A 24,291-nucleotide genomic window follows, 5' to 3' on the forward strand; every position below is an offset into this window, starting at 1 on the left:
ATCAGTGTCTTATGTGTGTGTTTTTTTATTCTTTTTTGTTCACTGTACCTCGTAGGAATATTAAAAATTCTACCTGTTCTGCAGCATAGTATTCCGTATCTTTCGCTTTTTGCTTTCCAATGAGTTATGAACTGACCCGATGGTTCATATTTTCGAATCAGCATGCCAAAAAGGCATGGCTTGTCTTATCGCGCCCTCCGCATCTCGGCCACTCGCTCCCGGGAGAAAGAAGTCGGTTGGAATATTGCGCGAAGTTTGTATCGAAGTTGTTTCCATCGACTTCTTGTCACCCCCAACTTACCAAAACGGTTGGGATCGCCTCACTTGCCCGACCGCTATCTTTTGAATCGAGCAAACCTTCCCATGAAAAGAAAATAAATACCGATACTTTTGCCTTTATTATGCACTTTACAGGATGTTTTCTTGTTGAAAGATAAATAATGTTTCAAGCAAATTCTGTAAGAATATAACATCGGATGTGCAACTGGAGTGAAGTACGGAAAGGAACATAAAAGTAAAGTCACTTTGAATACATAAAAGGTAAAGAACTGAAGGAAACAAGAGATTAAGAAAGAAGGAACTGCACGTGACACTGCGACAAAGAACTCATAACGACGGGTTGCGTAAAAATCATTTAAAAAAATAAGTAAAGCTTCTCGGGCTCGCATCTCGAAGAATCCGAACCAAGTGGCCAATTAATATTCACCTCGTTCTCGTGCCAACGCGGTGACCGATTGTACGCCACATTTTCGGCTATTTTATGCGAACTAAATGCAGATCCACAGTCCCGAGCGGCCTCCTTTTTACGAGCCGTCCTGCCGAAGCAAAGGACGACGACATATGTGCGTTGATGCACTCCACGGTGGGATAAGAGGCGGACATGTCGGATAACATGCTTAAATGATACGCAGCTAGCCAACTAAGAAAATGCCTGTTTTTTCAACTGTTTGTTTTGTGTTTGAATCAGTCTGATATGAATCCGATCGAAAATCAAAATAATTGAGCAATTTATAAAAAATATATTATATCCGCTTTATTGTTCTACCTCATCCCACTGTGCGCTCTGGTGTTGTTCTTCTACAATTCTTAATTCGGATATCAGCTCGGGTTTTATTGTGCGCCCGCCATTTTGACAGGTTCGCGATGGGCAAACAAAAGGCGGTGCCCGAAATAAAAATAAATAACCCTCCCCCCGTCGCATAAATTGCGACCGACATAACAATAAAAGCGAAGTGAGGAAGCACAAAGCGTCGGTTTGGCCCTTCGTGGGCTCGCAGGTTCAAACATGGGATGTAAATATAATAAAATAAAAACACTACCAACCTCCCAGCCGGGATGGATTCGGGCAAGTTTCGTGTGTTTGTTTCTTTTTCCTACATTTCTGGGCCTGGGTACAATGAGAAGTCGCGATGCAGCGGAGCACTGCATAATGAAATGATTATTACGCTCTTAATCACGACGAGTAAGGGCGATTAAAGAGTGCATTGCCGCCCGTTTAGCGTCGGGAACACGTCGCGATATGCATTTCCTTTTTGCTGCTTCCTTTCCCCCTTCCGGTCGGCCCCCCGACACCGGTTTCCAGCGCCGACTCCGAAACCAGGACTCCCGGCGTCGGCGGCCGGTGACGTGTTACGTGATGATGAAATGTTCCAGGCTTGCGGATTGTGTTCCTGTGCTTGTCGGTGCACGTTTTTGTGTGTGTACATTCTCATCCGATTCCAGTTGCTTCTTGATGGATTTTTCCATTTTTGTTTTGATTTTTTCTTGCTCGAAAAGCAATGCTTGTCGCTTTTTAACCTTACTTTTCTTTTTCGGTCAAGTACAAGGTAAATGAACGGAAAACCCGCTTCCCATGGCACGAAATTTCGAGGAGAAGAAAGTGGACACGGGCCCAGGTCGGTATGTAAATCTATTCCGTGGTCAGGCATTCCAAAAGGACACTCCTTAAAGACGCAACACAACGTCAACCAAATGGAAAGAATAAAAAAAACCCAAAAGGCGGACAATGAAACAAATGACGAAAGCAAAGAGTCAACGGCCAGAGTGAGCTCGAAATAAATAATCATTCTTTTCACCAGCTTCTTCCTTCGGGAAGAGGTCTCTGCAGGAGGTGGACTGTCTTTTCGAGTATAAATGGTGTGCGCTCGATGTTGGAAGAACCAGGACAAATTGAGGTCAGAACGCACTGAGAACATTTTCCTGCCCGCCTTTTAAAAAGAAAGTATAAAGCATAAAATGGTGTTATAAATTTGATACATTCTTATTCTTTTACATCACCAAAGTGAAAAGAGTGAAGCTGGATTTTATTTATAAAATAATTGCTAATCAATAGCAAATTAACAAACTGTAATAATTGGTACTTAACGATATCGATGGAAGTAATCATTTAAACAACTATTCAAGGCAATGTTTCTTAAATTAAACGCTTTCGCGGTTTCTTCCGCGCATGGTCAAACCAACGAACTGTTCACTTGTGTCGTCCCTGTCACTGCCGAGTATGCATTTAAAACCGCAAGCCTCACCATGACAGTGGCTTCAATAAAAAGCGAATAAAGTACGCCACTTTATTGGTGCTCGGAGAGATCCGTTGCGGCAACTCCTGTCGCACACGTTGGAATGTGCATTTTCGAACCGGACTCACCCGGGATTACCTGGCACGCATCCTTCCCAGAGTTTACTGTACTGCTTTCCTTGTTCAGTTATGCGTTCTTTCCCCTCGCGGCCTATCTAGAGGGCCAATATTCATGGCCAGCGAATCTGTGAACAAGTGTAACGGCACCTGCGAAGGATAGACTATGTGATATCGCTCCATTAATGTATCCGGAGTTGAATTGGTAATATCGGTTTTGGATTAGAAGTGACATTTTAGAGCATTGAAATGATGTTGCACTATTTAGGCAATTGAAAATTTTGCAGCTGGACAAGATGATGACGGCATAACCCTTCTAGTCGGACTTGAAATCAACCTCGGATGCCCTTAAGCACCCGGGTCTACTATCCGAAGCGCTTCGCTCATTTGCATGCACATTACCAACTCCCGGCTGCGAAAAGGTGATCGAAAGCGTTTTGATCGTTATTCATGTGATCATAAACCGATCCACCGCATAAGTGTAGGCACCAGCACCTTAACCCCAAACGGGCCGAGAAGAGAAAGGATCTTTATTGTCAGAGACACCCTTCGCCCCAAGTGTCTTTCGGTTGCGGGGCGAAATTCGCACATCCAGGAAGCTCCGGGAGGAGGACGCGATCGGTTGTTTGGGAATTTAATCCTTCGCACGAGGAGACCAGGTACGGTGGGGATCATTTCCATAAATTTCCGCTCGACTGCGATACGACGACGTCGACGACGATGGTCCTTTCCATTGACGCGTTGATTATTTGCACCCCGCTGACCCGCTTCGGCGGCGGGAGTTGAAAGGTTCGGGCGCATAAGGCTCACACACTATCTCTTTCTCGCGGGATGGGCCATTTCGCTTGGCAAATCGGGGGATCGATCCCTACAGGGAGAGAAAAGCCTGAACCGATGGGTTTGTAAGTTTGTTTGCTACGAAACGCCAACCGAATGGCGGTCGATTATATTTAAGCCCGATAACGTCTGATAGCGCGTAAAACGGGTTGAATGGAAGGACTATATTTTACACCGAAGACTTACGCTTGAAGTATAATCGCTTAGTCAAATATCAGTTAAATGAGACCGTTTTGAGACACTCTGCAGGAAAGATGCCTATAGGCTGTAAAGCCCGAAGAATATTAAAGATTACAGACCGGCGAGAGCTCTACTTTGGAAGGGCATGTTTTTCCCAATTACCGTATTTTCACGTGTATAACCAATTTCATCCACAATTATTGTTTCAAAAAGCATCGATGGTGTTATACTCGGGAACCAGTATTTATTATTGTTTTTTATAACAATTTTTGCATTCCTATCAATTAAAATTCAATTGTTCGCATCAGTTTTCTGTTTTGTTTTTCAGTACTAGTGAGAAATGTGTTTAGTTTTTAAAAGAAGTGACGTGAAGAAAAATGAAGTAGACCTAATAAATCAACAACGATAAAATGGCGAATAACATAACAGAAGAAAAACTAGCCAATGTACAAATAGCAATGATGAATTTAATGAGCTTTCTTTTAAATCAAAGTAATGTGATCAATTATCCTTCTTACTACGTACGCAACTTCTTTCAGAAGGAGGATTGCTACATAATGGATCAAAATACTTTGAACAGATTGACCAGAATGTCGTGATTATAGCAGCAAAAGAAATGTTACTTAAGCTATTTAAAATCTTCTGACGGCGAACGAGGTTTATTGATAGGAACACTCTTCTAATTACTTGTAATTTCGAACGATACCATAACCTTACCCACTTCTATTTTTTTTTCAATTTGCAGTCCATCGATGCATCTTTTAATTGCACTGCGGCAAACCCGGTGGCATTACGGATCACAGATCTAGCCGAGTGAAACTGGTCGGATTAAATCCAGTTCTCCTGAATCCCCAGGGGCGCACATATCGTCGTCAAGGTGTGGGGATATAAGAGATTTTAATACCAAAGTATAAACGGTCACCATCGTCACTTGGAAGCCGTGTTGCATCAGGATGTTAGGAAAGCAAGCCCCTGCTGGAGTTCGCTAAAAGGTCACGGGACATTTAGACGACTAAGCGTCGAGGCTCCATGGACACTATGGTCGCCAAAAGTGGCCAAAGAGCAAACAGTGAAAGGAACGGTACACCAACTCATCAGTGTGGGGATTTACCGGGGAAGCGAAAAGTCATGAACGACAATTATGAAGTGTCTCTGTATGTTACTTTCGTGTCCATTCCAGTTCCATAGTTGTACGATTGCATCGGCAGGTATGAGGGGAGAGTCGAGTGTTTAGAATACGTTCGAATTTAGCACCACCGGTCGGTGCTACATAATAGGAAGATCGTCTTAGAGGATGCTAACGGTGTTCTTTCGTTCTCCGCTGCACCGAATCTGGCCGGATGAGGTGGCCAAGTCAAGAAAGCAACAACACAGACAGTCGAACAGAAAAAGGAGACCTAATGCTGGATTGGAATCGTGGACAGGATACAGGGCCCTGCAGTCTATGGCCGTGTTGTGTGTGCTCCACGAACCGGATAGCTAACGAACGTCCGGAGAGATCGGGGTAACCTGATTGGGTGCGCGCCAGTCACGTCCTGTGCCTCCCCACACCTAAAGAGCCTTTCGCCGGTCGTTCCGAAGGCTCGATAGTCTCCGGTCCTCCACGCCATCGGCGGGACCCCCCGTTGGTAAGGAGCACCTAGATGCTAGTACTCTTCTCCCCGAGAATGGCTACGAAAGGGTAGGAACGGACGAGAAAGATGCACTGGAGCTGACACAGGAAGGCAGGAACGAAGCTTGGGAAGCAAAGGAAAACGCAAAAGTCATTCAACTCCGGAGTCGTCCGGCACTTTGCGCGCCCTGAAACTGGCCGACGTGCTCCAAACACGGCCTGATCTCTAGCCAATGCGTTCCTGGCTCTAGGCGTTCCTCTTCCTGCCGAGCCACGAGCAGGCCATCCTGCTCCGACACACCGCATGCGCTACGTCTGCTTCTTCACACGGGTTCGTTCCCATGATCGTGGACCATCGTAGCCCTCGGATCAGGAGCATAGAGGAATAGAAAATCTTAGGACCTAGGCTGCGTGTTCTGAAATCTCCCTGGCGGACGTTGGCCGCGACTCCAGCGGTGCGAATTGCTCCATTCTCGTAACCCGACTCGGAAGCCGCCATGTGAGTGACCGGTTAATTTTTAACGTTTTCGGTCTCGTCCACTCGGGACGTTCCGAGCGAAGATGTTGTTTTTGGTTTTTCCTTCCTATATTTCGTTGAGAAGGATGGTCAAGTGTTAATAAGGTTTTGTTGTTGGGGTCCGCGAAGAAAGGAAAACCATAACGACCGATAGTTTGGATTGTTGTAGCGGGAAGGAACGGAGCATGATCGCGAGGTGTTAAATGTTTCACCCGGGCCAGGCTTGAAATGCGTAGAGTATCTTCGGTTATTTTTCCATTTTTGCATTCCTGTCAGTACCATATGGGCAATCGAAACGAAATAAACTCACTGCAGGAGCGATCCAATCGAGATCGAAAATATGAACTCTTGGGCCTATTCTGATCTATTAGAGCGCCACGTTCCTCGACAGCGCCAATTTCTTATTCCAATGATCATCACCGCTCAACTAAATCGGTAAATCTGTAAAATCTGAGTATGTATTTCTTGAGAAATAAGACGATTTAAACAAAAAATTAACCACATGTATATCAACGAAAATGCAAAAGGTCAAAATATCTTGTTTTCTACGTTCAATCATACTTAAACCCAACGATTGCCTTCATAGAAATGTCCATTTCCTGAGAATCACATTTTTTAAATAAATCGAACATCTACTTTTGACTGGAATAAGACAATATTTTACTCTACAGTTAAAGCTGTCAACTATCAGAAAAATCAGTTACGCTCAACTATCAGAAAATCAGCCCCTGTATAAATCTATGACATAAACACAATCAAATCACAGTAGAAATGTTCTTCATCTTTATGCTTTTTTTCTTTACTAGGGAGTTTCCTGCCAAAGAAAACGTTTTGTATTTTTTATATTAAAACCAAAATTGTAAACAAACAAAAATACACTAAAAAGAATAACATTAATGTTGAGCATGCCAACAGGTCGCGAAATTGAACAAAAGAGATGTTAAAACCTTTCTTTCGTTATCTCGTTAGCTGCTCAAGGTCTTCACATAAAATTAGATATAAACTTATGTATACAACAAAAAGAAATCAAATATACACCCCATCGAGAAATAAAGCCCACAATAAAATCAACTGCTCAGAAGACAGACCTTTTTAAACGGCAAAATGGCAGCAAACCCACTGCACAAGCTGACAAATTACCCCGAAATCACTCACCGCCTGATTTGTGGCCGCATCGGGCGGTAGCGAAAGGACGGTTTGGGAGACCCCGGAGACTTCCGGGCGTGCGAAAGCAAACGCCGCCAAAGGAGTAGTCTGCTCCCCTTCGGTTTACCGTAAATGCTCCGAAACATTTAAAATATTGACTGCCAACTCCCGCTCCGGACGCGTTGGTCGTGAATGTGATACCTTTTTACGGGTTTTATTGGCCGACTTTCGGATGACGCTGCGAGTGGCCCGGGTGGCCGGAGCAAGTAAATCACAAAACCACCCCCTGCCCAGTGATGAGCGTCCGTAGGTTCTTCATTCTCCTCCCCCATTCCTTTAGGAAAGCTGTTAACCTCGACGAGAGTTAAGGAAAACAAGATAACACACCCGCTCGCGAAACAAACATAAAACCGCGAAGCGAAGAAAGGAAATGTCATTTTCCTTTCTGGCAAAAGTGTCTGCGACAAACGAATGGTGCAGGGATGTGAGATGGAAGTGGCTCGATCGGGAAGGTTGAAGATCGAGTGGTGAAAGAACATTAAAAGCTCGTATCGTAACGTGAGATCCCTTCAAATCACATCCTCTAGGTCATTTTCTTCTTCCTTAAAACGTCCATATTGTGCTCGGAAAGGTAACCTGGCGTTGTTTTGGCGGAAGAAGGAAGAGCATCCAACCATGGCGGGTCAGATTCGGACGAGCGTGATGCGTCCTGTCACAACCACGATCATCACTTTTGCTATCCGGTCGGTGGATTCGTAATTCGTTTATTCGCATGCTGGCATATGCAGATCTTCCGTTCAACGGTTTCGACGGCTTTAGCGACGAATGCACGATCACATTTCCACACCACGCAGGATTTACAACACACAGTGCGTAACGATTTTCGAACGCACAGATCGCTTATGTTTCCTTCAAATTTCGTCTTGTGAAGCAGTAAGTTTTCAAATTTATGATTTCAGCACATTTTGTTCATCCCAACTATCGACCAGTGGTTTTTATCGTTTTCAGCGAACTTTTTCTTTTACTATTTTAAGAGTAGATTCCACATGTTTTCATCGGCACGCCAAACTGTACGGCTTGCCTGGATGATTTTGGCTTGAACACACCGAAGAAGCTTTTAAGGTTTGTGCCCTCGGGTTCGCCAGGTTGCTATTTCCGCCTGGTTGCTGTTTCCAGAGCCGTGCCGGACGCTTTCCTTTGGCCACTTTCCTGCGGCGGTCTGACACTTTGTTTTTAATTTTATTTCACTTCCTTTGCGAGTTCGCTTCGCTGTGTATGTGTTTGATTGTGCATCAACCCGCGGATTTCGGGATCCCGGGTAGATTGTTTTATTGCTTCTGGAGTCATTTACATTTCTTCACCATAAAAATCCTGAACTGCCAGTTTTTTTGTTTTAAATTTTCATTTCGCATTTGCTCTGTTGCGCCCTTTTGAAGTGCCATAAAAAGGTTGCTTCTTTCACCACATCAGTGTCGTTTCTCGGGTCCGTGATTCTTTTTGTTGAAGTTTATTACTGTTTATTACAATCGGTAACTGTGCTACTTGCTTGTTTACTATCACTCTCTGTGAAGTTGCAAAGCCTCTTGATTCCTCATAAGCATATCACATTTGTAAACCTTGAAAAATTACTAATATAAACAGTCACTTTAATAGTAAACCTTTTCAATTTACCAGGACAGAAGGTTTCTAAGCTGTGTAAAATGATTTCCAACGAAACTTAAATTTTGCTGGGTGATCCACAACTTAGATAAAAATTGATTTCCAGGCGAAAGCAACCATCTCTTCGGTTGGCCTTTTGGAGGCTTGGCCTAATTGATCGTAAACATTCGTAAACTGTACGACCAAAACGGGCCTGGACAGCCGGTTGCCTGATCAGGGAAAACAGTTACCAGGAAGACTGAACGTTGCTTTGTGGCTAACAGTTTGAGATACGTGTGTCTAAGAAGGGATAATTTTGTGCCCTTAAAGATGGAGATCTTCTGTTTAGAAAAATTTGAGTTAAATTTATTCATTCACAATATGAATGAAAGCTCTTTCTTTTTCGTCTAGATTTCAGTATGCGTACGGACTTGATTTAAACAGCAACTCCACGCAGCTAATACCTGCTCGTAAAAATAGATCTGCTTCCTAGTTGAATTCCTATTAACGTTCCGCTACGATTGGATCCTTCTCGATCGCCGGAACCAAACTGCAAACTGCTAGTAAAGCAAAACCAACGAACCAAACGCCAGGCCCATTCATTACCCGGACGACACTAATAGCGGCTTTCGTCCAGTGCAGGACTGCGACCTCGCCCAGATTCAACGGTGGAATACAACTGCATCCTCCCTGCCAAGAGGGTGTGTTACGCACTCACCGGGAGCGGCCAACCGTGTCGCCGATGCCACCGAGTGGAGTCCGTCTGTGAAGTCCGTGAACCATGGACGCTGGCCGGGGCTCGGAGTCGGCACAGGTTTGAAGCTAGTGGAAAATCGCCCAACCAGAACGGGACCGAACCTCGACACCGGTACGAATTGCGCTCGCAAAAGGGCCTCTTTTCAACTCATTCCGTCGAACGGAAGACCCTTCCTTTTCCTGGTGACTTATGGGATCGGACAGGGGAGATGCTCCCGTGGCTGTTCCTCTCCTTGGTGAACCTTTCGCAGCGCTTCTCAGGTGTGCTCCGGCACGTGATGGACCCCTTTCGTGCCCATGGCCGTGTACTACAATTTCCTGGGAGTGGGGAAAAGTTTTGGAAAACTTCAGCCACCAGTTCATCGTACCCGTGACGAGCATACCCGGAGTTACGAACACGCAATTCAACATGGAAAACATGCTCCCATGGACATGGACTGAACGGCAGGACTCTTGCTGGAGGGGGTCTTGGGTTCTGCCAACACAAACACTCGCACAAGATCGCCCGATCCTTGGGCTTTGATTCGTAACGTTTTTATGAGGCATGTATTACTTCTCATAATTACCGTTCGTTCTCTTTCCCTGGCGGTTGCAGCCTGTTTTGATGGTTCTTTTGCGCACGGGAATTTACACCGTTTCAACTGCAGGTCCAGTCCGAGCCTGGTTGCTTGCTTCCATAACCTGCAGCAGGAACAGGCAGCGAAAGCGAACCACTGACACTCCGTTTTATGTCCAGTTGGTTGTAAAACTCCGCCGAGTGCCAAACGGGGGAATGTTCGCCAACGGAAAGAGGTATCATCCCTGTTTGCGGTTTAGCTTACTTCGCGGTAGTTCTTACTTTCCTTTACTCCGAATAAGCAGGGAACTGCTGCGAACAAACAATTGCTTGTTTCATTGTGAACAAATTATTGCCCGATCGTTGGCTCTTCCTAGCCCGAGCCGAAGTAAAGAAACGACTCAAAACTGTTTACGTTCACCATGTTTCTGTTGGTGATAGAATATTGTTGAATTAAATAATATTAATCGTAGAAGGCACACTCCTCTGGGTGGTGTTACGGTTTTTGATCTTCCGATCGTTCTTCGACCGTTCCGGAGCCTCATAGTGTCAGACACAGCGAAAAACGGGTTGGTCTTCTCTCCATCCCTTCGAACCTCCCGCCTGCTTTTTGAGTTCATCGAATCGGTTGACTCGAGTTTGAAGTAATCATCATCCTTTCGTGACGATCGTGTGCGGCAAGAAATGGAACGGGAAAAATCTTAGGGCTCCCCGAAGAGAAGAACCCCTTTGAAGTGCTCCTACCGAATGTTTGTGCCCGGGTTTGGGCCCTGCGTTTGTTGGTTTTACAGTGGGAACCTAAGCTCCCCGTGAAGGTCGACGATGATTAGCGACTATTTGCTCGTTACGATGCCTCAGCACGCCTAACAAACGGACCACAATGCACGGTGGAATAAGAGGCGGACAATTCGGAAAAAGTTGGAAAATGTTATTTTTTTAAATTCTCTTAACCCAATTTTGAAATATATGTGGTTTAATCCACTTTAAATTAATAAAAATTATTTAAGTTGCAGCATGTCTAACAGACATATTCTAAGAATGTAAATCTAATTTTCTCATATGAACAGCAACATGTTATTACCATTATAGTAACATGGTTGGATGATCGAGTAAAACCCTGTTTTCTGACATTGGTAAAGCCGCAAAACGTGTTCACAAGAGATTTATACATGTAAACCATCAGTACCGAAAAATTCAGCTGTTCAAATGTGTCCCTGTTCCAGCCTTTCTAGTAAAGGTATTTATCACTGGGCAAGGAGTATTGTAAAGTTACTCTATCCACAGCCGTGATTCGTATTATTCGAAAGAAGGGGGCAAAAGCAATGCTTCGAACCAATTCTTTCCTAGACGGGACAAATCTGTCACAATTAAAAATGTTGTATCACGTCAATCAACAGCATAGATTTCTGGAACCTTGCTGTTTTCGCAATACAGTTACGTCACCTGGACTTCCATTGTAAAACACAATTTCTTCGTGTTCTTGAATCAGTTTTAGTCAAAAAACAACACAAATCGCCGAGATTATGTTATTGAGAATTCATTAAAAATAGTAAATGTCCACTTGGTTCTTCTACCTTATCCCATTGTACAGCGGTCACACGTTCGTAAGTCCCGCGAAGCCATCGACACTTTTATGGAGCGCACAAACCACACGGAGTACGGGTGTGAAGACGATTCCTGGCCTTTATTTTACACACCAAAACGGAGGGCTTAGAAAATGTATTTGACATTCTACGGTGCGACTCAAGTGTGCGTTGTGTGGTAAAAATTAAAAACGCATTAATTTTATTTTCTACCGCACGGGTTCTGGCCAATTTTGGGAGGAAAACCTATCGTTCTTAGGAAACAGGATGTATTTGATGGGGACTAGAAGGAATAAATAGGAATACTTTACAGAAACGTTCTGCTTTCGCATAAAGAGAGCAAAATTGTAAATATGTAAAGAAATAGAGAAAGCTCCTGGAAACAAGCGTAACTAAAACTCAAATACAAACGGATACCGGAAGCGTCAGATTGGCAAACTGTAAATGTGCAAGGAAATTGAAATCCCCAAACTCACACGAAGTAAATTAATTTATGAGTTGAACTTTTACTTCACCCTTTCAGCCGTTGATGTTTTTGGATTTTTTCTTTGTCGTTCCCGTGCCCTATCGCAAACGCCATCGCGGTGAAGGAAATTGTTTGCCCGCTGCCGAATGCTTGATTCAAGACGGGCACTCGCCTTTCCGTTTCCTTCGGCGTCTGACGTCCGTTGCACGCGAACGTGGCTTTTCCGGCCGCTGATGTAAAAGGTTCTTTTAACCTGTTGACGGGCAAGGCCTTTTCGGGGTGTGCTTTTTCATTTCTTTTTCTTGTACGTTCATCTGTTTGTTTAATTGTTAATTGGCTCACCCTTCGATTCAACGCATACCATTTTGCGCTTGCGTCGATAGCAGAATTCAAGCCGAAAGTTACATCTTTCTTTCTTCGTGTTAAACATCGGGAGTGTATTGGCCTTAATCGGTTATTTCATCTGTGATAGCTTCGGTGGAACTCATCAACCACGTGGTCGGCTGCACACGTGACTGAGAAACACGTGGGTTATGTATAAAAAGGAAAATGTATTTGTTTTCAAGCTCCGTTCATTTTCTGGTTTTAAATTTGTACATAAATTGAGAGTATTTCAATCATTTCTGGAACATTTAAATTTAAAAAACAAATTATTTACATTTCATCTTCAGTTTGCTAGTAATTTAGAAAAGCAGATATATTTAAAAAGCTATAAACTTTGTAAAAAGACTTATAATTTAGCAAAGCTTCTACCATAACAAATACACGCGTCGTCCTCAAATCCACTCCACGGAAGTTATGTATCCTCAAACGGAATTGCGCTTCCTGTTACGGAATATTTTTATTTAAAAAAATTAACTTAAATCACCTTTTTGGTAATTTGCAAGGAAAAAAACCGTACACACCTTCCCAGAGACAGGAAGCTTGCGGTTCATCCGGTGCCAAAAAGAAAAGATAAGTGAACGTAGAATCAGCCGATGTGTGCCTCGTCGCAGGAAATGTATTCGACGACGGTTCCTTTCGGGTCGAAGTGCGGTGATGCACCGAAGGTTCCTTTTTCCGAAGCGTGAAGGAAAGTTTAAGCGCAAAACAAAACGCACGAAAACGGGAGAAAGAGTCACACTCATCAACTCATCGGCCACGATATGCAAATGGCTCGTATAATTTTATTGCAATTGAGCCAGTGGAGGGCACCCTGCGCAGAGGAAAGCGCCTCGCGCCGGGAGACGGGGGCTTCCCTGTTCCCGTGGGTCACAATTTCATCATGCCGACCGAAAACGGCTGTCAATAAAGCGTTTTGATCGGTTTAAAATTATTTACCTCTGGCCGGTTCGATTCCTGTCCGCCAAGCCGCTTGGGAACAATTGTGCCGTTTGATATGAGTATGCACATCCGTTTGTATCTGTGTATTTGTGTATGTGATGGTGTTAGTTTGTTTCGGGTTTTTTCATTTATTTTTGTTGATTTCCTTCTCGTTGCAGTGAAATGCAACGATTCCTTTATTGGGTTTTTATCGTCCTCCGCGGTCTGTCCTTTACCGGCCCGACTCGGGTTCATTGCGCCCGGCTTCGGGGTGCGAGAGGATTTTTATAATTTTTTAAACTTTTATTTACATTATCCCCCTTTCGCCCTGCGTGGCCAATGCTCGCGATGTGTTCGGAAAGTTTGAATGCACCGAACGGCGACAATGTGTGTTGAGGGTAAAACTTTTACTGATTGAATTACGGGTGTTTATCTCCAATAAAATTTTGCCTGTACGTGATTCAATAATAATTATAACGATTTTCGTCAGCATAGGCTCGTGGAGATGGGTTTGATTTATGGACGCTTCTTGCGAACAAAAGTGAATCTACAAGAAGCTTCAAGACTTACTGTATGTGTATCTCTTTTACATGAAACGAAAGTAAGATATATTTTCGTAGCACCAGACACAACAGGTGCAATCTGTGATTTTGACACCATTCCAGAGAATAGCAAGAGTGATTTTGAATTTTCACCCCTGTCGAAAAGGAAGGGAAGCGATATCGACACAACATCGTTCACTCATTGCTTTCGCGCAAACGACGAACATGCGCAAGCTAAACGGTTTCCTGATGAGGCCATGATATAGGTCGGCAACGATGTTGGCAATTAATGCGTATGTTGCAAGTTCGAATCGCTGCTGAAACACGTTAAGATTAAAAACCTGGCAAGGGTTGGGGGGAGAATGAAAGTGGTTCCTGCAAAAGGATGGATCGAGCAGAGGAAATTAAAGCAAACATTCAAATCGAACGAGGAGACCAACAAACGATCAGGATGGGGGGAAAATATCGTCTGATAAGAATGCAGAGGAAACCGTTGCCTCAAAAGCCGTTCGCGGTGGTAACCACGGATGAAGTATCGTTCGAAATGTTTGGAACGGTGTTTCTTTCCCCTCTGTTTTGGCTCCTTCTCGTCCAATCGTTTTATGAGCCTTGGAGTCGGGTCAACCGACGGACGGAAAGGACAATCGCTGCGTGGCCACTTGAGGATCCGATTCCGCTACAAATGGGGCAAAAGATGGCGAGTATCATATGGTAGGAGATTGTGTATAATGTAATCCAATGACCGAAGTACGTGAAAGAGACAGAGAAAGCTCGAAGAAAAAACCCACAAGAGGAAGTGGACTGTGTGTCCGCGGGACGGATAAGGAAACGTAAGTTAATCGGAATGAAAGGAACCGGAGCAACGTGGAAGGGATCGCTGAGAAAGAAAGGAAAACATCACGTCAGTCGTATCAAAACCATAAAATGACAATTTATGTGCGAAGAAGACGCTCGATTTTGCGTACGGAACGCAGGCATGGCCAATGAAAGGTTACCATAGTGTTGGCAGCCGTAAGGAGTCGTCGGTAGAGATTGTCCTCGAAAGGAGACGCCGCAAACGGAATGCGCTGGCGAATGTAAGCCAAGCGATACCGCTGCTAGAGGGCTTGTGTGTGTAAGGCACGGCAAGAGCCAGGGTATGGGAATGGAGCGAACAGCGGGTAGCACAGGATCAACAGTTATTATTTACCAACAGTTGACGATTACCACCAACGAAGGACATTATGGGTAATGAGTCGGCACTAAAGGTGGTCTTATGGATATTTGATTCGACCAACGGTGCGTCACGTTCGCCGACCGGAACGCGGGTGACAAGCAACTTGAAGAAAATATTTACCATCGTTTCTTCGATCCTTTCTGAATGAAATGTACCAGCGACTCCACAAGGTCACAGACAAGAAAAATTAGGAACGCGACTGTATCCTGTCAATTGTAATAAAAGATCAAGACAAAAAGGAGTACAGTTTGTTATAAATGGCAATCATACTTTCTGGAGTTGCTCTTCTTGAATTAACTGATAACTGCTCAACAAAATTCAACCAGTATGAAAAGTCGAGCACCTTTTCGATCTCTTTTCGAGTACTTCACCAAAAGCTTACCCCTTTGAGCTAGGTTCCGTTTGGTGTGGTTCGCTGCAGGCAGCCAAATTGGTTATGAGTACCCGGGATTATATTTTTTTTAATTTGTAGCGTTGCAGTGCAATATGGCCACGATGAGCCTATGAGCTTACCTTTTTATATTGTAAATGACAAACAGATTCGAGTACATTGAATTGCTTGAAAAATCTTATCCAACAGAAATTAGGCTGCTTACGTACGGGCCGGAAACTGCTGTTCTGTCAGCTGTCACGAATGTTTGACGTTTATCGCGGCCTGCTTCCTCTTTTCGTTTGTTACTGAATCGACGAGAACATCCAAAATGGTACGTGCAGCGGGAATTTGGAATAATCTGATTATACGAGTAAACCCCATCGCGTATCTTTATATTAAAAACTTTACTCTTAACTATGGCACGCGTTTCATATGCTCAGATTGTCTTTTAACGGTGAACTTCGGTTTGTTTATTGAACAACGCAACGAGCTAGTGCTTCCTAGGTTATGGTTCCAGCGGTGAAAGATGTCTATTGAATTGCAATGTTTTCTAAATCTATTTCCCGTAGGTGAACGTGCCCAAGCAGCGCCGTACGTACTGCAAGAAGTGCAAGGTACACAAGGTGCACAAGGTTACGCAGTACAAGAAGTCCAAGGAGCGACAGGCATCCCAGGGTCGTCGTCGTTACGATCGTAAACAGCAAGGTTTCGGTGGTCAAACGAAGCCCATCTTCAGAAAGAAGGTAACAAACGCGATTCCGCAAAACAATTGGTCCTTGAGTACCCATCACAGATATACTTACGTTGTTCGTTTTGCTTTCTCCTCTTCAGGCTAAGACCACTAAGAAAATTGTGCTCCGTATGGAATGCGTCGATTGCAAGTACCGCAAACAAACCCCGCTCAAGCGCTGCAAACATTTCGAACTTGGCGGTGACAAGAAGCGCAAGGGACAGATGATTCAGTTCTAAGCTGGTTATTGAATGTTCTGCTGTGTGGATGATCGCTGCATCGGGAATAAAAGGAGGGCCCTGTCCGGAGTGCGCTCCTATCACCGTGTGCTAATTTAACGGGCAGGGCCCATGTTACTCACGATGTGAGGAACAACTCAAAACTCGAGTGTTTCGTTTTGTGCATAATGTTTTATTCGTTCACTTTTCAATATCACTCTCGTGATGTGTCCTCCTCGGAGCTGCCTACGGTCGTGTTGTTAGTGCTCTCGTGTAACGATTGTCGTATCAATTCGGCCATCAGATTGCATCGCATCGGTTCGTCGTTTTGGCAGCAGAATTCCTTTCCGGCAGAGAGGTTACTGTTCACCCACCGAGGGGCGCAGTTCTGATAGAACAGATACGCTCGTTCCCGGAAACAATCCCGGTCAATAGTGGCACATATCACGTTCTGTGAATTGGGTAAATGTTTGACGATCGCATCCAAGCACTTGTTCGCGCACTGTTTGTTCCCGGAAGCGGTGCAGGGGAAGTGTTGTAACAGTTCCAACTGTATACCGGGGTTGCCCTTCGGCTGTTCTGTACGATTGACTCGGTTGAATTGTCCTGTTAGGAAAATGGCACAGGTGCACGGTACACTGGAGGCAGTATTTCGTTGGGTGTCCAACAAACGATAGCGGGAATATTTGGCACCTGTTGGTGCGATAAGCGAGAGAAAAAGGATGCAAAGCACCAGGAAGACGATTTTACTTCGTGGGTCCATCTTTTACAAGTATCGCAGTGGAACTGGTTGAGAAATATTGAAGCAGCACGATGAATTAAGGAAGAAAGTCAAGACAAGTAGAAAGTTATCCTAACGACGAATCAGGTTGTTTTGCTTTCCCTTGCGGTTGGCAGTTTTCCTGTTACTCGGTTGTGGTTTTAAATGTTTATTTATTTTTTTAAAAATATTTTCATTTTTGTAAAGCTATCAACTTTGTGCCGGAGTTCGCACCACACCAAACAATTTGCTAATGTTGTCTTTTCCGCACTGAAAACAATTTCGCAGTACCTTCAAAAACAATGCAATCGTTTTGTTTGCTTTCGTACGAAACCGTTACAATTTTCCGCAATTCCGCAACCCTCACACTGAACTGCACTTCTGTGTGCAAGTGACATCGGTGCGGAAAACGAAAACTCTGGGCCGTAACTACGTAACCAGGAAAATTTGAGCCTATTATACCAGCAATGACGCCATTTAGCAATGCACCATTCACGAATGTTTCATGATTGGTGTTTGCCGTTTCATTTGCAGGTCCATCGCTAACTGCATGAATAGGATTGCTGTCGCCTGTAAGCGCTATAAACTTTCTTAAATCGTCCTCGCGAAACGTCCTGGATAAACTAATCACAGTGCCAACCGCTGGTAGAATTTTTCCTGTGCTCATCCTCCGAACAAACAACATTCCCAACATTTTACTGACCAAGCTCCTCTGATAACACCGTAGCTAAATGTAATATTCTGATGCTGGTCGTCTTTTTCAGCTCGGTTAAAGTTTTCAGTAAACTTTCGTCTTGCTTCAAAATGTGTGTTCTAGCATCGTTCAATAGGAACAACAAGCAAGTCACGATGTTACATACAATCTCGCAGTCGTCCTTATGCTTTTCTAACAGCTCTCGGAGCTGCTGCAATCCGTTGCTGCGTTCGATAAACTTTGCTATGGGTGAATGTAACGATATATTCGTTAATCCCACGATAGCGTGCACCACGAGTAAACGATCCACAACTCCTTGCCCAGACTGTTGTAAAATGTCGTAGAACAATTCGTGTGCTTTGGCCTCCTGTAAGTACTGCCAGTTAATGGGGTCGTATGCGAAGTTTGCCAAGTTTGCTGTTACTTGCTGTTGGGCTTCTGAAAATGTAGACACGGTTTATAAGAAGGCACTACCAACGGAACACCGATTACATGTACCTAAGTTCGATGTTTCATAGTACTCATCCACAAGCAAACGAATGTATTCCTTTCGATTAATGCCTCCTTGTGGAGTACGTCGGCTTAGGCGCTCTCGCGTACTGAACATAGTGTGTTGAAATGAACAACAATTGGAAACACGTTAAACCTTTATCTTTTAATGGATTTCAATTCCCTACCGGCATCGGTTGTGTTAATCCGAATCTGTAGTGTTTACAAAACGCCGTCGTGAATATGATCTTGTGACATCTACCTAGTCGTGGAAAGACTGCGACACTAAACATTCTGATTTCATCTGTTTACTTTCTTAAATATTTTTGCGGTCGTGTTCAACGTATTAGCTAGCGAAGATTGGTTAAATATGCTCATACATCGCTACACTTTTTACGGCTTGATTTCAGTAATTATATTTGTCTTCCATGCGACTAGTAGATTCTTGTTAACAGAATTTGTGACAGCCTGTAAACAGCTGACTGACACGTAGTGTCAATACAACAATAATAATGAAGTTGGCAAATTTCCTGTGAAAGTGATACTATCCTGTTATTTGCACAGTTTGATCATTTCTATTTTAACACAATTTCACATTTCACTATTCCCCTGCTGTCTTATTGTATAATGGATTAATATATCGTCTTCACTTCGACTCTGTGATACGTTTTTCACGTCAAACAAACGACACAACACGAAAAACAATGAACACCAGCCAAGGGCCAGACCAGGTATTCATTCTTGTGTACCATTTGCTGATGTCCTTCAATTATGTTGAATGTCCTACATTTACTAGGATGCTGCCCGCAAGCCCAGTCCCTTCGACAACTTGAGCAGGGAGGACTTGGTAAAAAAATGCAAAGGACTGCTTGGGATTGCCCAGAAGGCCAAGCAAGTGAAGGACGGTGAGTAACCGATTTCGTCGAAATATTGAAGACGTTGTTTACAAAGCACCCCTTTTCTTTATTCAGAATGCTTGGAGGAAAACCGCCGCCTAAAAGAGCAGTTGAGCCACTACGAAACGCAGAAAAATGCGGACAAGGAGTGTATCAAGGCTATGCAGGAAGTGGCCGATTCATATATGGATCAGAAGCTCCAAGCGACTATGAAAGTCGATGAGCTGGAAAAGCAACTGCAAAAATTGAAAACACAGCTCATCGATGAGCAATCGTCGCATGAGAAAAATAGTGAAAAACTTCGAGCCAACATTGAGGAACTTAAGAAAGAGTTGGATGCTTTCAAAGAGAACGCAACGGATTACACAAAAGAGGCCACCGACGCCGCCGAACGTATCAAGGAGCTCGAGGAGGAGAACGCGAAGCTGGAGAAAGAACGTGTGGCGATTGAGCAGGAACTTATCAAGGTGAAGGGAAGCCAAACAGTTTTAGGTGACTCCGTCCATTCGACAAGGGAAGAAAAGTTGATACGCAAACTAAAACTATACAAGGCAAAAGTGCAAGAAATCAACGCAAAGCTGCTGATCCTAAAGTCGGACCGGAAAATCCTGCTCAAAACTGTCAAAGAGTATTCGGAGCAGGTACCCAAATGGCAGAAGGAACTGGTCAATGCGTCAAATGTTTTGTTCGACAAAATTCGCACCATTGAGTTGGAGAAAAGTGACCTCGAGGAACGACTTTCAAAGCAAGTCAAATTATCAGATGATCTACAAGCTGAGAATGTAGAACTGAACCGTCGACTGTCGTCTTTCTCACCTGGCGCAAACAATAGCTCCACTACACACGTTGAGGAAGAAAATGGCACAAATTTGACTACCGTTGGTGATGTGAATCAGATTGCTGTGATGAGAAAACAACTGGAGGATTTGAACGCTCAGTATGTTGACATGGAAAAAGCAAACCAACAAATGCTGTCAGAATACGAAACCAAACTACAACTTGAACGTGATGAAAAAGAAAATTTACGAAAGGACCTCCACAGCCAAGCCAATTCAGAGCTACTAGAGAAAGCTGACAAACGAGTGGAAAATCTAGAAAAAGAAGTGAAAGTGCTGCAAGAAAAGCTGGAGCAAACGACAGAACAAGTAGAGCGCAACAGCAAACGTCAAGAACTGATTGAAAATGACCTAAAGGCCAAGGAACAGGAGCTTGAAAGCAGCGAAAAGGAGAAGCTCCATCTCGCTAGCAAACTAGAAGAAGCTGGTAAATTAGCTGCGCAGTTGAAGCTCGAAGTCATCGAACTACAAAGTTCGATAGATACCATGTCGGAAAAGTTAGTTGAAACTGTGCAAAGATCAGCCGATTTAGAAGAAGTTGCTTTAAAGTTTTCGGAAGAGAAAGTAAAGTTGGAAAAAACTACCGCAAAGCTGGAGGAAAGAAAAGCTGTGATGCAGAAACTTATCGTAGAAAATGAAAATCTGGAAGCACAGTTGGGTCAGTTGGCTGAAAAGCTGAAAAACAGCATCGCCAAATCCAACCAGCTGGAGGAACGTAATAAACAGCTGGAGGATACGTTGGCATCGTCAAGAAAGCAGTTGGAAGAGCTTGACGCCGAAAGAATACGTCTCAGCGATGATCTGAAACATGCGCAGGCACAGGAAGCACAAAAAGTGGAAGAAATTTCACTGCGTTTAAACGAAAAATGCAGCTTCATAGCTGAATTACAACGGGAAAATGAAGCATTGTCGGAAAAGTGGAATGAATTAGCGGTGGAAGAGCGGCAAACTCGCGAAGCGAACGATAAGGAAATGCAGCAACAAGTGAAACAATTGGAGGAAGAATTAGCATCCTCAAATGGTAAACAGGATGTTTTAAAATCGGAAAATGCTGAACTACTGTCTGAGCTGAAGGAAATCAACGAAATACTTAAAGAACGTGGTGAAGTCATTAATCTGCAAGTCTCTAAAATTGCTGAACTCCAGGAGAAACTTTCCCGCGTCGAAACGGTTGACGTGGAGCCATTGAAGCACCAGATCGAAAACCTCCAACGTACGGTTGATGAGAAAGATGCGGAGCTGGAGAGACAACGGGACGAGCTCGCGACGATAAGGGATCGGTCGAACATAAGCTTCGATGCACAAAGTGATGTAATGTCCACGTCGACCATTTCGCGCGTCGAGGACGTTGCGCGGATGCGTGAGGTGGATGAAAGTTTCGAAGAAAAGTACATAAAGCTGCGATCGCTAGCAGTGAAACTGAAGAGAAAGGTCGCAGAACAAACGGTTATGTTGCAAAAATATGAAAAAGAGGCATCCAATGCTGCCGCTATTGTTGGCGCTGTGGTCACTACTACCAATCCGGTGGCAGTCGATGCCACGGCACAACAACAAACAGTGAACAAAAACCTACAAACATTGCAGGCCGAGAACGATCGTTTGGAGGATCGGCTGGAAAACTTGCGTCAGGAAATGGTAACGCTCCACGAGGAACTCGATCGCAAGACAGTTGAACTGGCCACGATGGAGCAGCTTCAGAAAGATGTTAAAGAAACCGGCAAAGATCGTTCCACGCTAGAATCCGCCATTCGGGAGTACCAAACGCAGATACAGAATTTGAAGCGAGAGAAAGACGCATTTCAGCTGGCAAAGCGAGAAATCGATGCCGAAAATCAGCGCCTTAAGGCAAGCTTAAAGTCCAAAGAAAAGGAACTTGCCGACGAGCAGGAGCTGCAAAGAGAGCTGAAAGCAGAGCTCGACCGTACCAAGCTAGCGGTCAAGAAAGCAAACGTACTAAGCCTTGAGATGGAAGCGTACGAGCGGTCGTTGAACGAGCTAAACACAAAGCTGGAGGCCAAGAAAACGTTGGTCAGGGAGTTGGAGGGTACCATCGACGTGCAGGAGCAATCGATCAAAAGCCTCAAGCAGCAGTTGGTCCTGCTGGAGGAAAGTCTCGAGTCGCAGCAAAAGCATTCGCGCGAGCTCAAGCAGGAAGCCGACACGATGCAGGGTAAGCTGCGCCAGAGCGAACATCAGCGGGTTGAGCTGATGGGACAGCTGGAGGAGTTGGGCGACGAGCACGATCGCCTGAAGCAGAGGGTGGAAAACAATCGCGTCGAGTTGGAGCAGATGGCCGCTGATAAGGAGCAGGTGTGCGGTGCGCTGGAGGTAGAGAAAAGCAATCTTCTTAAAAAGAACCTTACACTGGAGGATGAGCTAAACGTGTTGCGGAAAGCGATCGTGGAAAAGCAGCAGGAGGTTGAGGATGTGCGCACCGAGTTTGCAAGTTATAAGATTCGGGCGCAGTCGGTTCTACGACAAAACCAAAGTAAGGACAGCAGTCGAGAGAAGGAGCTGGAGGAGGAGCTCGATCAAGTGCAACGGTCGTTGGAAGCGGTTGAAGCGAAGCAACAGGTTCTATTGAAGCAGATCGGCGATCTGTCCAAGGCCAACGAAGAGTTGAGAAGCGAAAGAGAGCGCACTCAGAATCGATGCAAGGAACTGCTTGCACTACTGGAAGAGAGTCGTCTGCAGAATGAATCGTTGCTGGAAGAAACACGTAAGACGAACCTGGAACATCAGGAAACGCTAAAAACGCACCGCATTCAGAACGAAACGCTAATCCAGTGCTACAAAAAGCAGCTGGAGGAGCTGCAGGAAGCGCACAACCGAGAGTTGGAGCAGCTGCAAACTACGGCGCGACACCGTGCTGAGGCGACGCTGGATGGCCCAAGCGTGTCGGTCCGAGTGAATCTACAAAACAGCAATAGTTTCATCCCAATTGCACTGGCAGGGGGGCGGCAAGGTGGAGGAGACCGGTCTAGCTTTACCGACGAGCAAAGGGTGAACCTGCTGCTAATGGAACGCGAAGAGGGCGAGGGTTCAGAAAGCACCAGCCTTGGTACGGCGTTGGCCACATCCGGTACGGCGGCGGGCACGCTGAGGAGAAACCTGTCCTCCACTTCCACAGTGAGGGGACGCAGCAACCGGGATGTTATTCCGCTGGACGAGCTGCTGAACTCCTCGTTCGAAGAGACGGCATCGGTAGTGCTCGGGGACGGCGAGGGCGACCAGTCGTCGTCGTCGTTTTTCGGTAGAGAACCATCCCCCACGGTGGAACTTCAGCACACCAAAGAGCAGCTCAGCAAGCAGGAAAGTCGCGTACGTCATTTGACGGCGGTGCTGGCCGAGGCGGAGCAGGATCTGGCCAAGCTAACGCAGCTGAACGAGATGCTGAAGGAGGAGGTCCGCCGGCAGCAGCGTTCCATCGAGCGAGAGGCACATGTGCATAATTCGGAATATTTGAAAAATGTGATATTCAAGGTAGAGAGAGTTAGAACCCCGATGACATGAAAAGTTAGCTAATTGTTACTTAATTTCTTTTTTTACAGTTTATAACACTAAATAATGGAGACGAGAGGTCGCGACTGGTGCCGGTTTTAAATACCATCCTCAAGCTTAGCCCCGAAGAGACACAAAAGTTACAGAACGTAGCCAAAGGTATGAATTCGAAACAAAAATTCGAAAAAGTAGTCGTTTTATAGCTGGTTTTATTTCTTTCCCCGTAGGCACCGACGCAGCATCCCGTGGTTGGACTGGTCTCCTGTGGAGCTAAAACGTGTCTCGTCCACGGTGCCAACACGTGCTTGTCGGCAGATCGATAGTTCACTACTACGGATAATTCCCGTCATTCCCTGGTTTAAATAGGGGTCCTTTTTCCCATTGCATCACGATCGGTTGTGTTCCTATGCCACATATAAAAACCCACACACCGCAACAACCATTAAACTCCTCTTGTATCCCGTCCGATGTACAATATTTTAGCATTCCTGTACTGTATTTTAAAAGAGCCTTTCTTCCAACGCAGTGTGTGTTCGGCGTCATGTAAATGATCAAAGTGTTCTTATGGCTCCTTTCTTGCAATGAAGGATACTTATTGAAAAAGGTAAAACCGTTACATTGCGTTAGGGTGAATATATTAGGTATCAAACGGCAAATTAAGCGTTATGCATATACTACATTATAAATCATAATAATATATTCGTTCTGCTGTTTGGGTATCGAAGGTTAAATAAGCCCGCTATTTTGTGGAAGCAATAGATATACTGCAATAAACACAAAACATTCACAATCGGAAAAACCCGTTTCTGTATTA

At 44.7% G+C, this 24,291-nt stretch overlaps 4 protein-coding genes across 4 annotated transcripts; 2 read left to right on the top strand and 2 right to left on the bottom strand.

Moving 5' to 3' along the window:
• The first annotated feature begins 15,588 nt into the window (after positions 1–15,588).
• On the top strand, positions 15,589–16,465 carry LOC131286173 (large ribosomal subunit protein eL42). The gene is made up of 3 exons (XM_058315091.1): positions 15,589–15,684; positions 15,923–16,096; positions 16,185–16,465. The coding sequence occupies exons 1-3, from the start codon at positions 15,682–15,684 to the stop codon at positions 16,320–16,322; spliced, it is 315 nt and encodes a 104-aa protein (XP_058171074.1). The 5' UTR covers positions 15,589–15,681; the 3' UTR covers positions 16,323–16,465.
• Positions 16,466–16,515: 50 nt separating this feature from the next.
• Positions 16,516–17,064, bottom strand: LOC131284582 (follicle cell protein 3C-1). The gene is made up of 2 exons (XM_058313445.1): positions 17,052–17,064; positions 16,516–16,994 (listed from the first exon to the last, which is right to left on the bottom strand). Exons 1-2 carry the CDS (start codon positions 17,062–17,064, stop codon positions 16,516–16,518), a joined length of 492 nt encoding a protein of 163 aa, XP_058169428.1.
• A 692-nt stretch (positions 17,065–17,756) lies between these two features.
• On the bottom strand, positions 17,757–18,405 carry LOC131284583 (armadillo repeat-containing protein 7). Its single transcript, XM_058313446.1, has 2 exons — positions 18,254–18,405; positions 17,757–18,193 (listed from the first exon to the last, which is right to left on the bottom strand). The coding sequence occupies exons 1-2, from the start codon at positions 18,360–18,362 to the stop codon at positions 17,757–17,759; spliced, it is 546 nt and encodes a 181-aa protein (XP_058169429.1). The 5' UTR covers positions 18,363–18,405.
• Positions 18,406–18,788: 383 nt separating this feature from the next.
• LOC131289724 (GRIP and coiled-coil domain-containing protein 2) lies at positions 18,789–24,149 on the top strand. Its single transcript, XM_058319027.1, has 5 exons — positions 18,789–18,975; positions 19,041–19,149; positions 19,216–23,459; positions 23,528–23,636; positions 23,705–24,149. Exons 1-5 carry the CDS (start codon positions 18,949–18,951, stop codon positions 23,749–23,751), a joined length of 4,536 nt encoding a protein of 1,511 aa, XP_058175010.1. The 5' UTR covers positions 18,789–18,948; the 3' UTR covers positions 23,752–24,149.
• The last annotated feature ends 142 nt before the right edge of the window (positions 24,150–24,291 follow it).

Source organism: Anopheles ziemanni, chromosome 3, assembly GCF_943734765.1.
Source record: "Anopheles ziemanni chromosome 3, idAnoZiCoDA_A2_x.2, whole genome shotgun sequence".
In the NCBI taxonomy this organism is placed as follows: domain Eukaryota; kingdom Metazoa; phylum Arthropoda; class Insecta; order Diptera; family Culicidae; genus Anopheles; species Anopheles ziemanni.